Raw genomic sequence first — 14,716 nt, forward strand, 5'->3', positions numbered from 1 at the left:
TTTCTGTATGCTTCGAGTGGTTTGCTGATGATGTTTAGGTCTTAGATGTAACAACACAAAAGAATTAATGATGTGAAACAAAGAAGAAGGTTTATGAGGGCCAAAATATTAAGCAAAGAATTATAAGAATTTCAAACAAGAAAGGCAACCGTGTGAGATATGTAAAGTGATGTTTTTTGCTTTGGGTTCAGAGACCGAGGTTTTGAATCGAGAGTTTTCTGCTCATGTAGTGGATTTTTTGTACAGGCGAGATGGTTCACTAATTTTGTATTGTGAACCTTATTGACAGATGAATGAGTTTCTTTATTAAAAAAATAATAAAAGAAGAGGGCGAGAAAAAGAAAAAAGAGATATGAGAGGTTTGGGTTTCCGAATTTATCAATCTTGGAAATTGAGATGTGCTAAATTAGAGGCATGCATTCATATGAGATTCCAAATTAGCTAGCTAGTCATGACTAGATATTGTCTGGAATATATATTATTTATGCAGAAACACGGTGGATCTCTGTAACGATGTTTCTATCCAAAGAATACAATTAGCCTGGTGGTGGTAAAACCAGCCACTGAATCCTCCTGAAAAATTTACAACTTGACGTTTTGCTCTCACTGGCAAAGGAAGCAATAAATAACTCTCAATGGATAAGCTCAACATCGACTTCAATCAAATATGTAATTTGGGCAAAATTTGTTTGTACATACATTCAACAACTTACAAGCATATCAAACCTTAAAAGTCTGCTTTCTTCCTCTCTTTCTTCTTGACAAGCCCTTTCTTCATTTATCACAAACATTACCAATGGTTAAAGTTACCTTCTTATAACCTTTCTCACAACAGATTTTTGTACATCTGTCAGGTTCTGCAATGCGTGAGAATGTGGCAGCATTAGTAGAGAGATTAAACACTACTACTCCAAACTATATCAAGTAGCAGTTATGCACAAATCTACCTGGGAAAGATAATTGAAGAGTGCCTGATCGGTTTCATACAAGTTCAGAACAAAACTTGTCAAAAACTCTGGCAGTTTGATCTGCAAAGCATGATGTGAATTATGAGAAGAGGGCACACTAATTTTTAACAAGACCTATGTTAGATAACAAACCTCGTTTAGTGGATCAACTTTTGTAAGATCATCATCATAGTCACCATCATCATCACCCTGGAAGTTTGGGCAACACATGAGACAGTGATCTCCCAAGTACATCAGAGTAAACGTATGTGGAGAACCAGATAGGTAAAGGGTTTGCATTGTTGATGTGTCCTCACCTCATCAAACACCTTTGCCATGGCATCAAGATGTTTGACTGAAGGATTAACATTTGATGGCACGGTAGACGAATATAGTATATCTTGTGGAACACCACTTCCATTGTTTGAAGCTTCTTCCCAGTCGCTATCCTACAGGGACAGCTAGCTTAATGAAGATACTAATATAATATATTTGGTATGTTTCATGTAAGAGGCCAAAGTCACCCAACTACCTCATCGTCATCATCATCCAAGGCTTGTTCCTGAATCTCAATAAGTGCATCCGATAATAGAGCAAATATCTGCAGTTATGCAGAGCTCAAACTTCAGGTTCTCACAAAAAAGAAGAAATCATGATGAAATTGCATACAACATTGCAGATGCACTCAGGTTAGCATTAAGTTTAGCAGGTTAGTGAACAAATGATCCATCAGAAGAAACTACCAACAAGTATTTATCAAATGTTATCTCCATGAAATAATAAGTTACTGCTAAATATTCTAAATCCATCCACAGTCACAAATAGGGTATTTATTAGATTTTTTTTGGTAGAAAAGATCACACGTCATGCTGGAAACAATCATTATTCACACCATTTCCAATCTCATAATGATAGTGACAAAGAAAACTCAAAAGGAAGATACAAGTATTTCATCCAAAAGTATCAAAAGAGTTTCTGGCCAAGACTAAGATATCAATGGCCTCAAAGGCCACACTTAGATTATAAAATAACCAATTAAAAGACTAATCCAACTTTTTCAATGTTCAAAATGTGCTTCATACCTTTGCAGGAAGCGGTATCGTCGTCCATCTGTCAGGAGCTAATTTTGCTTTTGATCGTGTAGTTATACCTGCACTAGACTGCATTCTCAAATGGAATAAGATTTTCTAATATATTTCTAAAGGACAATTTGGTTGCAGGAAGGAAGAATGCAAAACCTTGATTAGATTCCCTTGGACATTGATCTTTGCCAGCTCCACATGACGTGTTGAGAGTAATAGAGCCAGTGCAGTTGTCGTAACCTTTATCTGATAGGCTCCTTGAATTTCACCTTCACTCAAGAGATATGAAATTTAATGCTCTGACGTTTCATCATTTCTTTTCATTTGTTTGGATACTATCACCAAAATTTCTTTTGCTGGATGTTATAACTCCATTAAAATTTAAGTGAATCAACAATTCTTTCACAACTAGTCCAATGATATGTATTCACAATAAAACATATCACCAAAGTTAAAAACCCAATGGGCATTTCACTTTAGTTGAAGAATTCTTCATATTGACCTTCTAGTCTTTCACAATTCTTTCTGTTGTGGGAATCAGTCCAGCAGCAAAGCCTCTCGTAAGTTAAAATCAGCCAAATTTATCTCAAAGTTAATAGAAACTGAAAGGTAAGTAACTCAGATCATTTTCATTTCTCTTAAATTGGTTCAGTATCAGAGTGAACAATCCACTCAGCAAAGATACAAAGATAGATGAGCGTCTAAACCCTCATTAAATGTAATGACTAATAAAGCTCTATTAGGTTTTCACATCATTATTGTTCTGTTATCTTCTTTTAGTTTCTCTATAAGACACATGGTTTCAGTTCTTACCATTGTGAAAGTTGAATTATAGATACATGGTAGCTAGATACTACTGAACATGAAAAATCCTAAAAAATGGTGAATGGTTGATACTTCACAGCAGCTTCTTGTTTGTCTGAAACAGCTAGAACTGGAGAACCAGAAACATAAATTAAACAAAATATTTACCCTGAATTTTGGTCCATTCTGGCATTACATAACCCAGTGCATTTTCATAGCCTTTAGCAGGTATAGTAAGCAATAAATTGATAAACCGATCAACATCTGGGGTACTGAGATGTACCTGAAACACAAAAAGAGAATATCAAACCAAACTTTAATTTAATAAGGAAACAACATAAGGTCTTCTCAAACTTTTTCAGGAAAGACAGATTGACAACATAAGGTATATTTTAACAGTAAAATAGAAAGTGAGGTTTCGTTGGCATTTAAAAGACAGTATTCCAAAGGGTATGCTGTAAACAATCAGATGGAGAACTCTTATAATTGTGCTATTAATTCCTACCAGTTATCCAAGGTACCAAACACACGATAATCAGCAATTTCAGAAAGAGTAAAATTATATGAAATGTAAGTTATAGCAACATTTTATTCTATAATTTAACAAAATATAAGGACATTGTAAAGCAGCAGAAAGTCAAAAGGAAAAAAGAAACCTTTAGAAGGATAATTACCAGTCTAGCGAGAATAACAATCAAGGAACTTTTTAACCCAGATATTTCACATGACTGCATACGCCACACAACAGACGCAACGAGCTCATGAATGTGCAGAGACATTTGGGATGGCAAATGTAAGATAAGCTGCAAAATGTAGCTGCCCACGAAAAGTGATCCTGAACTTTCCAGGTCTGGGTCCAGAAGTCTGTAAAACATCAACCAGGAATTTATTGGAATGCATTAAAAAAATAACAATTGTGTCAAATTTGACACAATAGACCAACATATCTTGGCACCACATGATGAACAATAAACTATCACAGAACACATAAAAATGAAGAATACAGTGGGTGCTTGGACAGGTAGTAGAACTTAGTAGGAAGGACAGAAACCAATTATTTGATAAACATCAAAGCAATCAGTTGCATTCATGGATCAAATCTTAGAAATGCACTACAAGTTTACTGATTATGCAAACTTCATGTAAGTTTGAAATTTTAAACTAAGGGGAAGAGAAAGCATCTTAACATGCTAATAACCACTTTTTTGAATAAGTACAACTTCAGTAATAATTACAAAATCTCTCTTCTTAGGTAACAAACTCTCAGTGTCACTAAGCACTGATTGTTATTCCAGACAATCTCTTCTACAGGTAAACCAACCACTTTCACAATCTACAAGTCCTAATTATGAATAATGAGTCAGAATCTTGGTACAGTTAAGTTATCACAGAACAATTGGTTAATATGTAAGTATAGAATTAAGCAAAAGATATGACTAGAGGGGTACTCCAATAATTTAAAATGAAGATAAATTACAGATTGCACCCAGCAAAAGTGAAGTCCTTAGAATTACCTAGAAGCAGCATCAAGTAATCTTTTCATTGTAAGTGCTGGGTCACCAGCCCACACTAGCAACTCTTGTCTTCCTCCAGACAGGAAGGAAGCCAAACATTCTGTTGCATTCTGAAATTCAATCATGGAATAAAGAAAGTGACCACATATTGTAAAGATACAAACAAACAAAGGTGACTGCAGTAACAACAAAAACTATACCAAATACTTCACCTGCATTTCTGCATGATCATCACTTTGGAGGACAATTTGAATTACAAGATTGAAGCAAGCATCAAAGATTGCCTTTACCACATCCAGAGGAGCACTCTATAATACATCCCAATTAATGATTGTCACCAACAGGAATCCAATAAATGGTAACACAGTTCATCTAAATTTTAATGAACAGAATAAGCAAAACAAAAGTCCAAAAACTTACTTTCAGTAGCATAATCAAAAGGTCCAATGAGCCAGCAACTAAACCAACAGGCTGTGACTGTGGCTGATGCATTTTATGATACAGGACAAATATGTCAAGCAGAATGTGTCAGAAAACACTTTAGACAAAAAGAAAAAAAGAAACAAGAGAAATGCTCTTTACACCCAGAAAAGAAGCCCAGGATAGATCCCAGGTGATTCTCAATCCTTCATCAAATCTCATATCCAACCATGAACTGATATAGTTTCCCTTAATTTTTACAACATTTTTTTGCTGACAACAGTATCTTGTTTGAGCTCTTGTGGGCATCTATAGCAATGATATCAATTCAATTCCTTTTAGTAGATAAAGCTTACTTTTTCCAAAACAGATCTAATGGGCGGCAAAATTCGTGAGACCAGAGGCTGTAAACATCCTGGAGCATTCTTGATTACCTGAAATGCAAATAATCTTATCAAGTCAACATATTTAATTGATTACAACATGCCATATAAAACTTGAAAAATATTCTATAGATCAATACACAAAGTTATCCATGTTGAACAGTTTAAGAAATACAATCCAGAAAATATAGATAATTATGGTGTCAATTGAACACAACTTACAGCGAACACATGGAGAAAGAAGACTGGGGGAAAAAAAAAGAGGTGCATGGTGTGAGGACCAACAATTCTAAACAATTAGCTCCTCTTATGCATCAATTTTGACTAATTTTTTGGATGCTATTGATTACGCAGTTTTAGAAGTCAGTACTCAGGCTACAAAGTTTTACAGAGTGGACCAGACCCGATCAAGACTCCAGCCTAAGTCAATCAAGTCAAGGTCCAACCGACTTCAGAAGGTTGAATGCTGGACTTCTTGTATCTCAAGATGCATGTTTGACCCTGCACAAGATATGGACATCAACAGTTTTGCACTGCGAAAGATTGGGTATGATTTCTTGCTTTAAGAAGTCGTTCAAAGACTAGGAGTTGCAGATGATCACATCTGCTTTAAGATGGAAAGGAGCTAAATCCTAATTATCTAACAAGTCATAGCTTAGGTGAAACAAGGGTTCAATTACCCTTTTCTCACCCCTAAACCTGCCATCCATACAAACCATATGGACATTTCTATGACCTGTCAGTACAATCAGTAAGGATAGGCATGCAGGGCTCTTTTTTGGGGTACAATCAGGAAAACTTGATTGAAATTAAGAAGGTTGAGTAGGGATATTTAAGGAAGGTTTATCATGTTATTTCACTATATCGTTATGTAATATGTACAGATTTCTAAACTTGTCATGCTCCTATTTAGGTTAGGATAATTGGAGCTAGTAGCTCTATATATAGGTATGCTTGCAAGTTTCATATTTTGTCCACACACTAAATACTGAAAAACAGTTTTTTAGAGAAAGGATGTAGTAAATACCATGGGAATATTTAACTTTTGAGCATAAGTTTGCTCAGCCGTAAGAACATATGTCTGTTATCAGGAAACATGTTCTACATATATACAAAAAGTACCACAATAATAACACATAGAAGGCAGATGTATGGATATTATTCGACATTTCCTTCTATCCAAATCAAATACATTGAGAGTACCTCCAAGACTTCAACTGCATCGATACTGATAAATGGATCTGAAACATGTTGTGACCACACATCCAAGATGATGGGGGAGATAACAGGTTCAATTGTCATTGATTGTTCTTGACCTATAATTCCAAAAAAATATTAAAATAAAAAAGAAATCACGACTCTCATTGCTTCAGAGAGAGGAGATCTCATCTCCAGGTTCTAGGTGCTATGAATATGAGACATATTTAAATCATAAAAGCTCAAAAAGATACACACCTGCCTTAATAGCTGCTTGGAGTGTTTCAAGTACAAGATGTAGGGTTTCATCTGATGCCTGAGAAAAACAAAATATTGCCAATCAAAACTCATTTTGAAAATAAGCTTAAAAAATTTATAACTACATACCTGTCTCAGAAGATTTGTTAGAGACGACAACAAGCCCATTATATATGGTTGAACATTTTCACTATATACTGGCAGAAGCTGGGATAATGCCCTGCAAGCACCAACTTTTACAGGTGCTGGACTGCACAACAAATATGCCTAAATTAGCAACAAGATTGCCTCACTACAACTAAGTTGCAAATGCAGCAATGATCTATTTCTTACACATCTGAAGCTATCGCTTGAATAGCAGCATATAATGATTGTTCACATATCCTTCTATTTATCTGCATAGTATTTAAAATACTCAGTATCTGGAATATTCCATGTATGGCAAGGAGGACAATCAAGAGGATGGAAATCAATGTCATACCAGAGAAGAGAACTTGGATATAGTTGAAAAAATGCGTGCATGAAGAAAAGGACATTCATGTATTCCTGACAGCAGAAAACCATCATATTTTAACATTAGAAAAACCTAGTTCTAAAAGATCTTTGACTACCTGCCCCTGAATCTTCAGTGATCATCTGCTCAAGAAGATTCCTTAAGTTATCTTTTGTTAGCTTTGAAGCCTGAAAGAAGGGTAAGATTCAAGGACTTATAAAATGAAACCCAAAGGAAAGCAAGACTAAAAAATAAAGATGAAATGTAGTCATTCCAGCTAGGAGTCTGAATGTAAACAAAGCTAATGTTGACAGCATCTTATCATCAAATCAGATAAGAAAACAAACCTCTGCTTCGATCAATTGTTCGGATAAAGAAACCAGTGCAAATAGAGATGCTTCTTGTAACTGGAACAACCAGCAGCAGTTTGAAATTTGACAATGGATACATGTACAGAAAAACAAATATGAAAAACCAGCCTTCAGCAGACAGAAGTCAAGGTAAACATTAAGTAGTAGTAAATGTACCAAGAGTCAAGTACAAACAACATGTCATAATTACATCACAAATAGCATCAAAATCATAGTTCACTGAACATAAATAAAATAAATAAGAAGCACAAGAAACGAGCTCCATTGCCACTGACAACACAACTTCTTGAAAAACCAAAATTGGATAAGTTTCAGCTAAAAGAATTTGAGAGTTTGTGACCCAACTGTTATGGATACGGAAGTAGTATATACACATCTGAGATCTCCAGATGAACCTATTAGATAGGGAGTCATTTTGAAATAGCAGCATATGGAGAAGAAGAGGAAGACATAAGAACACTTTATTGGAAACAATAAGAAGAGTTTCAACAGCTGATGACTTTTATTTGAAGAAGTAAGGTTGAGCTCAACAGAGCTTAATGGCACGAAAAGATCCATGTAGATGAAGACAAATAGTCTGACGTATGATTTGTTGTTTTTCAATTTAAACTCATGTAACAAGAGAGCAAACTTCCACAAGCACCTAAATTTCAAACAATCTAGGTGAAAAGTATCACATCCCAGCCTGATAGATCTACCAACCTAATAACTTCGATACAATGGACCTAAAACCATGTGATCCAAAATGTTTAAACTCAACTTACGAGTAGTATCCCATCTAGTTCTTATACCGTCATAATCCCCTCTCGCTTAGCGATGAAGGACTAATCAGCATGTTGTGTCCTTATCAAGGTCCAACATAAATCCACCATCATTTGCTAGCGGACAACATGTGAAGCTCATGGCCCAATCATGGCTCCACCCCTTGACATGCCTCTTGCACCATACCTCAATAGCCTTTTCTTACATAGCACCAACCACCATATGTGTGTAGTACTAAGTCTAGTATGGTTACAATTTTCAGTCTGATCTAATAGGCCAACTTAATAAACCTAAAGCACATGACCCAAAATGCTTAAGTTCAATTCTTTATCAGTACACCAATCTAGCCCTACATTCCATAATAACTTCCCACTAAATCAAGGTGCCACAAAAAAGTAAGAGAACTTCTAACATATGGAGCAGCATCATATACAAGGAAAAGTTTTTAGATATATGAAACCCAAAACTTAATATAGAGTTAGAAAAATGTTCACTCACTCTCCACCAATCTGCAGAACCTGCAACTTTTGCTTGGCATGATTCAGAAAAATGGCTTTGACATGCCTCCATTATAGATTTGATTGCTTCTCCACCATAAGCATTAGTTAACTCTTCCAGCAGGAGAGACCCTGGATATAGTTTATTTAGTAAATGCATCATAAAAATACAACCGAAATTTGTAAGTGCTGATGACAATTTCAAGCTCATGGAAGTATAAATACAGTCTCCAAACAAGAAGTAAATGACACAAAACATGAAAACTATATGTCATGACTCTATAAATCACATTAGCTACTAAATTCCATTGAATATCATAAACAACAAAGAAATATGAAGGATTCCCTTGATGAGCCAGCACCTACTAAGAAAACACAGTAAAAATGCCTAGACCAGCTATGAGTATCAGTCTCCCGACAGGCCAAAACATGGGCCTAGTGCACCATAAATTGGCCAACTTTTGCTTTGTCTTAAGAAAAACATGACCTACAAAGTCTTAATTATCATGCCAACAAAAGGAAGGGCATTAAGCAGATAACATGGTCTGGTACTGGAAAAAAGTTTGAATATTGATAAATAAAAGCTATGAATATTATGAGGCAAAATTCCTTTTCAACACAGCTGCAATCAGAGAAAGAAGAAAGAGGAGCAGTTCTAGCTACTGGTAACCCTTCAAGATACAGATTCATTTAAAATTGCTACATTTTCTCGTTAACTCCTGGCCAAGAGTGAAAACATCCAGAAACTTAAAGACCAACAAAGAAGAAATGCTTCTCTCAGCACAAACTAAACCTACATAAATCAACTGTTGCCCGATTAAAGACAGAAGCTCCCAGAAACTAAAGTGAAACAAATAAGTCCACCAGAACAATTAATTTTACCTGGATACTCTGGAGAAGAATTATAAGGATTAACTAGAACTTGTTCAAATAATTTGTACCTGATACACGACAACTATAAGTTACATCATCCTCATCCGCAACATACTGGTTAGCATCTAGTGACCAACTGTGTTCCTACAACAAAGTGAACATCAAAAAAAAAAAAAAACAAACAACACAAAGAAATGGTCAACAAATAACTCACTACCAAACAAAGTTGAAGATGATATCAACAAAATCCTAAAGAAAGCAATATAAATAACTAATGGCATTAGAAGTTCCAAAAATGAAGTGTATGAAACAAACAAGAAAATCAACACAAATTGCAGCAGTTAAATCCAGAAGTTTGGCTGAGACTATTTGAGGATCAGTTAAATTTTACAGAATGATGTCACATAAGCATGTCTTGAAACATAGTACTCAGGGTCCTAATAGATTAGCCAACTATAAAAATAATAAATGAAATCAAGTTATAACTGGACAAGAAAGAAAAACAAAAATATTGGTGTTAACATTTAACCTGACTATGATTTGACAACTTCTTAACCAACATTTAATCCTAAGCAAGTTGAATTATATTATATATACCACTACAATTCAAAAATTTTCATAACATAAGGCACTTGATTATATACCCAAAGGAGCATACCTGTTCTTCAGTTATCTGAAGAAAAGCAATAGTGTAATAAATCAGCTCCTTCACATCCCTGCCAATGACCTTCAAGCACCCAGATTGACATGAATAAAAACAGTCTAGGAAATGGGAAGTTACCAAAAGTGTGATAGATGTGTTAGTATGTACCTTCACCAATCTAGATTTTCCCACGATAGTTAACAAGAACTCAAATAACTAAAGATAAATGACAACGTTAGATGATGAATCAGAAAATTTTAAAAGATAATTAAACTCTTGCACAAAATGAAAAACTTAACCAATGTCTTTATGTACTAGTCATGCATATGTTAAAGCCATAAAGAGTTCGAAGCAAACAGAAAAGAATCTCAAACAAGAATGAAATAGAAAAATGTAACCACAAATTCTATATTTTTCTCTTCACTATTCTTCAAAAACTGAAGTTATCCATATGCAGTCATGGTTTATTAGAACTAGTGATGATACAATCAAAAATCGCCAAATCAACTATTTGACATTTTTCTTTAACATTTTCTAGAGTCTTAAACCAAGTCAATCAATTGAAATATAGAGTAAGTGGTACCTCAAATTCAAGTAACTATAACTAGAGCACGTCTAAATGAACCCAGGGATGCTCATCCTCCTAATGCTCACAAAGCTATAAACTCCCATCCAATTTCAGGTATATCTGTAACAATGGTTAAATGTTTGTGGAGAGTATAATAAAGTGTTGGATGACTTCAATCTCATATAAGATTGATCCTACTCATTCTTGTATCACTAGCTTAACAGAGGCTTCCAGACTTTTTTCCCCCTTTTTTTGGAGTCTATCATGAAAAAATTCCTGAAAGGAATACAATCTCCACCAAGATCATCTGAGCAGCTATAGTAATTCAAGGGAGAAATATGTCTGTGAGGCATACAACAACTAGTATTATGGTTCCTACTTCCTACTACCATAAAATCTATACAGAAGAGAAGAAAAGACGAACAAAGAACAACAAAAGAAGTGGGAAGTAAACAGCAGTTATCAATATCTAATATAGAAATTCCTGCTGGTTGGGTTGTCATCTCATTTTACTATGAGCAACAAGAGGATTGGAAAATCAACAACCTTTCAAGCCAGTAAGCAACAAACCGTTTTGATAGATGGGTTGCTAACAAAATTCAAACATAAGGCATCATCAATCTATACAGAAATTATAGAGACAAAAGAAGAAGAATAAATAATTCTACAAGAGGAACATGCTTCAGATAAGAAAGTCCAAGAATATTATGCTCTAACTAACAAAACATTTTTTCAAGATGCATACATTTGCAAAGCAACATAAAATGGAAACACACACAAATTGTTTACTTAATTATGTTCTATGTGTTGATTCAGCATATCGCATCCAATTTTTATTTGGCATATTTTTCATACTGGACAGATAGACAGTGGAACGAAACAGTCAAGAGTTCCAAGAAGAATCATGTACCTGAATGACAAAGGAATCAAGACTTTTTTCACCACCATCTGAATCATACCTTCCTGAATGTGAATCCTGCTTACCTTCTATTGCTGATAGTTGATATACTTTCAGAGAAGAAATAAATGTCTGCCACAAAGGTGCAAGAATGACTGCACAAAGATTTCATTCTCATAATCTGTATTAAAAAAGAAATATTAACAGGAAAAAAACACAACATAGGATAAGTTCTCATGGCTCCATAATGTTCCAAGATTGTTACCAGAAAATTGTGTTTCGCTAAGGTTGGAAATGCTCTGAACAAACTGGAGCAGACATTTCAGCACCTAATGTCACATCAAAGGCACACATAAATAATTAAATACATCTAAACAAAGTAAATGAGAGTAAATGCATCTACCTCCATCCTGAGGCTCCAGTCATCAGGATCTTCGGACTGCATTGGATCTTGTAAGATGATGGAGAACTGTTCCATCAAAGAGCTAAGCATTGGCATCATCATTGTTATAGTTTCCGTCTGCACCATCAGATGTCCATAGTTATTTTTTGAAGAAAAGTGGAAAACCAATAGAACAGTCACACTCCATGGGCAAAAGCAACGAGATAAAACAAGAAGAAGAAGAAGAGAAGTTTACCTTATATACCCCACTCATAGTTCCCAAGACTGAGACACAAGAGTGAACCACTGAAAGAGCTTTTGCACGCAGAGATTTTTCATACAACTACAAATTAAAAAGTAGAAGCTTAAGCAAAAAAGAGTGAAGGAGCTAATTCAATTTGAAAAGTAAATAAGTAAAAAAAAAAATCCAGGCAAAAACACATTCATTAAACAACTTACATGGGAGGAAGATATAATAGTGTGCAAGTACGGAAACAGAGAGGGAACTAATTTTGGAACCAATGTATCATCCAAATCATCAGATAGAAGAGCTAAACATCTTAAAGATCCATGCACTGTGGCAAGAGAAAAAAAATACAATGTCAAGTCAATAAAAAATAAAAGATATGTGGGGAGACACTAAGCAGTAAGTACACAGAATTGTATTAGTTTTGTATAGTTGATGACGTAATATACAAAGTTTTTATCTGTTGAGATTTTCAAGCTATAATATCATATTACCTCCATTGATATTGTTCTCTCCACTTATCAATTTCAAGAGGAAAGGCAATAATTCAGGCCAATCCTCTGGCCAGTCATACTGAGCAATTGATGCTACTGCCATGCTTACAGCTGTACGGATTTTCCCATGAGAGTCATCCAAACAAGGAGGCAGAAGTTGGCGTATAGCTGCCTGTTGAATTATAACTTGAGGTAAAAAATTAAAGAAAAAAAACTGAAGCACAATGAATCTACACGCTACAGACTTTTTGATTATGCATATCCATGAAAACTAACCAAATATTGTCAGAAACACAACAGAAAAGTATTAAACATAAATCCAATCAGTAATGATACAAAAATATGCCCCCAAAAGAATACTGAAATATATTGGAATTAGCAAGTCTTAAACAGATTCAGTTGAGCATAGCAGAACAACCACATTAGTTTACAAACAAAATTTAAATCCTTCCTGTTCAAAGGAATAAGAGCTGCACAAACTTTAATTTACAAAAGAAAAACTGTAACCAAAAAGACCTTCTCTTCAGGTGAAACAACAGGATGTACAAAATTCTCTTCATCTTCCTGCCAATGCTGCTTTATGAATTGCTTGAGCAAGACTGCTGCCAGGTGGAGGAAGTTAAGTCTCACAATAAACAGGGACCTTCCCAAGAACAAGAACGAGAAACAGCATGAAAGTAATCACAACCAAACAATTTATTGAAGGAAAAATACACAACTCTAATAAATTTACTAGGATATTTGACGTAATCCAAATGAGATCTCCTTGTTCACCATGATCTTGGACAGAGCAGCCCCAAAACCTGTGTGAGAAGAAACAAAAACCACTTTGTAGCAGTTATCAAATCTGAAACAATAGAACAGGTAGAAACACAATTTCTGTAGATGATAAAGCAGTACAGAGATGAAGTGACATGCAACAAAAATGCTAGGTTAGTAAAAAAGGAATCAAAGTGGTTGACAATTCTGCAACCTGCTTCTTTTTCTTTTGTGCCAAAACAACACAATGGCATTGAGCCAGAAAATAATCCTGTTAGAAAATTACTACAGCAACACAAATTATAAATAATAAACCAAAATGGTCGACGCACAACACGAACGACTAGAGTTGACTATCAACGAAACAACTAGAGTGCCATCGCGTTGTTACTACAGCGACAACATGGCCGATCATCGCGTTGACTATCAACGAAACAACTAGAGTGCCATTCAGACCTGGTCAATTACCTAGTCCTAGTAAAGTAAACACCAAATAACCCTTCCAAGATGCTAAATGTACGACTTGTAACTGGTGTCTCGAGAAACAAATACCAAAGAACGAAAAATCCAACCCGGTTGTGAAGAGGCCTGCTGTAGCGATGCCTCGGCGAAGGACCGGATGTCGCGGCTGGTGTCGAGCGTCGCGGAGAGGCAATCCAGAAGCCATTTCTGGTCCCGATCCACAACGGGTTCCATCAAGAAAACGCTAGAGCGATCGGCGAGTAGGGGCTCGGGATCTCCGCAAGGGCCACCGCAGCGACGGGGGCGAGGAGGGCGGCGAGATCGGAGGAGCGCTGTGGGGTGGCTGTCTGATATCCGCCTGGGGAACGGTCGGGGCGAGCGAGTTTAGGGTTTTTATAGGGATTGAGATGGCTGTGTCGCGCGGGGGGAGGGGGATGGGGGCGCGATGTGGTTGTTTGGGATGTGAGCTTTTGAGCGCGGCTTTTGGAATTGGTGCTTTTGGGTCGAGCCCAATCCGAACTAAGCGGGTTCATTAGACGGTAGTTAGATCCGATTAGTATTTATACTTAAAAAATTAAGTTAAAATTCTTATAATTATAAAAATAAAATATTTTAAATTTATTTATCATAATATTTATTAATTTATCAATAAAAAATATTAA

The 14,716-nt window shown here is 35.6% G+C and overlaps 1 protein-coding gene across 3 annotated transcripts; it reads right to left on the reverse strand.

Moving 5' to 3' along the window:
- Positions 1 to 498: 498 nt before the first annotated feature.
- Positions 499 to 14,508, reverse strand: LOC103977842 (uncharacterized). Of its 3 annotated transcripts, XM_009393477.3 has the most exons (33): positions 14,165 to 14,508; positions 13,575 to 13,636; positions 13,350 to 13,442; positions 12,834 to 13,005; positions 12,552 to 12,667; positions 12,349 to 12,435; positions 12,114 to 12,230; positions 11,976 to 12,039; positions 11,723 to 11,865; positions 10,413 to 10,460; positions 10,260 to 10,328; positions 9,670 to 9,745; positions 8,730 to 8,860; positions 7,446 to 7,505; positions 7,217 to 7,286; positions 7,087 to 7,151; positions 6,939 to 7,000; positions 6,735 to 6,855; positions 6,606 to 6,663; positions 6,354 to 6,466; positions 5,124 to 5,201; positions 4,768 to 4,830; positions 4,560 to 4,655; positions 4,348 to 4,457; positions 3,508 to 3,697; positions 3,002 to 3,116; positions 2,186 to 2,298; positions 2,030 to 2,107; positions 1,480 to 1,548; positions 1,265 to 1,396; positions 1,101 to 1,157; positions 948 to 1,028; positions 499 to 857 (listed from the first exon to the last, which is right to left on the reverse strand). In XM_009393477.3, exons 1-33 carry the CDS (start codon positions 14,286 to 14,288, stop codon positions 807 to 809), a joined length of 3,084 nt encoding a protein of 1,027 aa, XP_009391752.2. In that variant the 5' UTR covers positions 14,289 to 14,508; the 3' UTR covers positions 499 to 806. The 3 variants fall into 3 exon arrangements, with proteins under 3 accessions (XP_009391752.2, XP_065000805.1, XP_065000804.1); XM_065144733.1 differs by lacking the exon at positions 14,165 to 14,508 and having other exon boundaries at positions 13,350 to 13,432; positions 13,567 to 13,615; XM_065144732.1 differs by lacking the exons at positions 13,575 to 13,636; positions 14,165 to 14,508 and adding an exon at positions 13,553 to 13,574 and having other exon boundaries at positions 13,350 to 13,432.
- Between the last annotated feature and the right edge of the window lie 208 nt (positions 14,509 to 14,716).

This window comes from Musa acuminata, chromosome BXJ3-3 (assembly GCF_036884655.1).
Source record: "Musa acuminata AAA Group cultivar baxijiao chromosome BXJ3-3, Cavendish_Baxijiao_AAA, whole genome shotgun sequence".
Taxonomy (NCBI): Eukaryota; Viridiplantae; Streptophyta; class Magnoliopsida; order Zingiberales; family Musaceae; genus Musa; species Musa acuminata.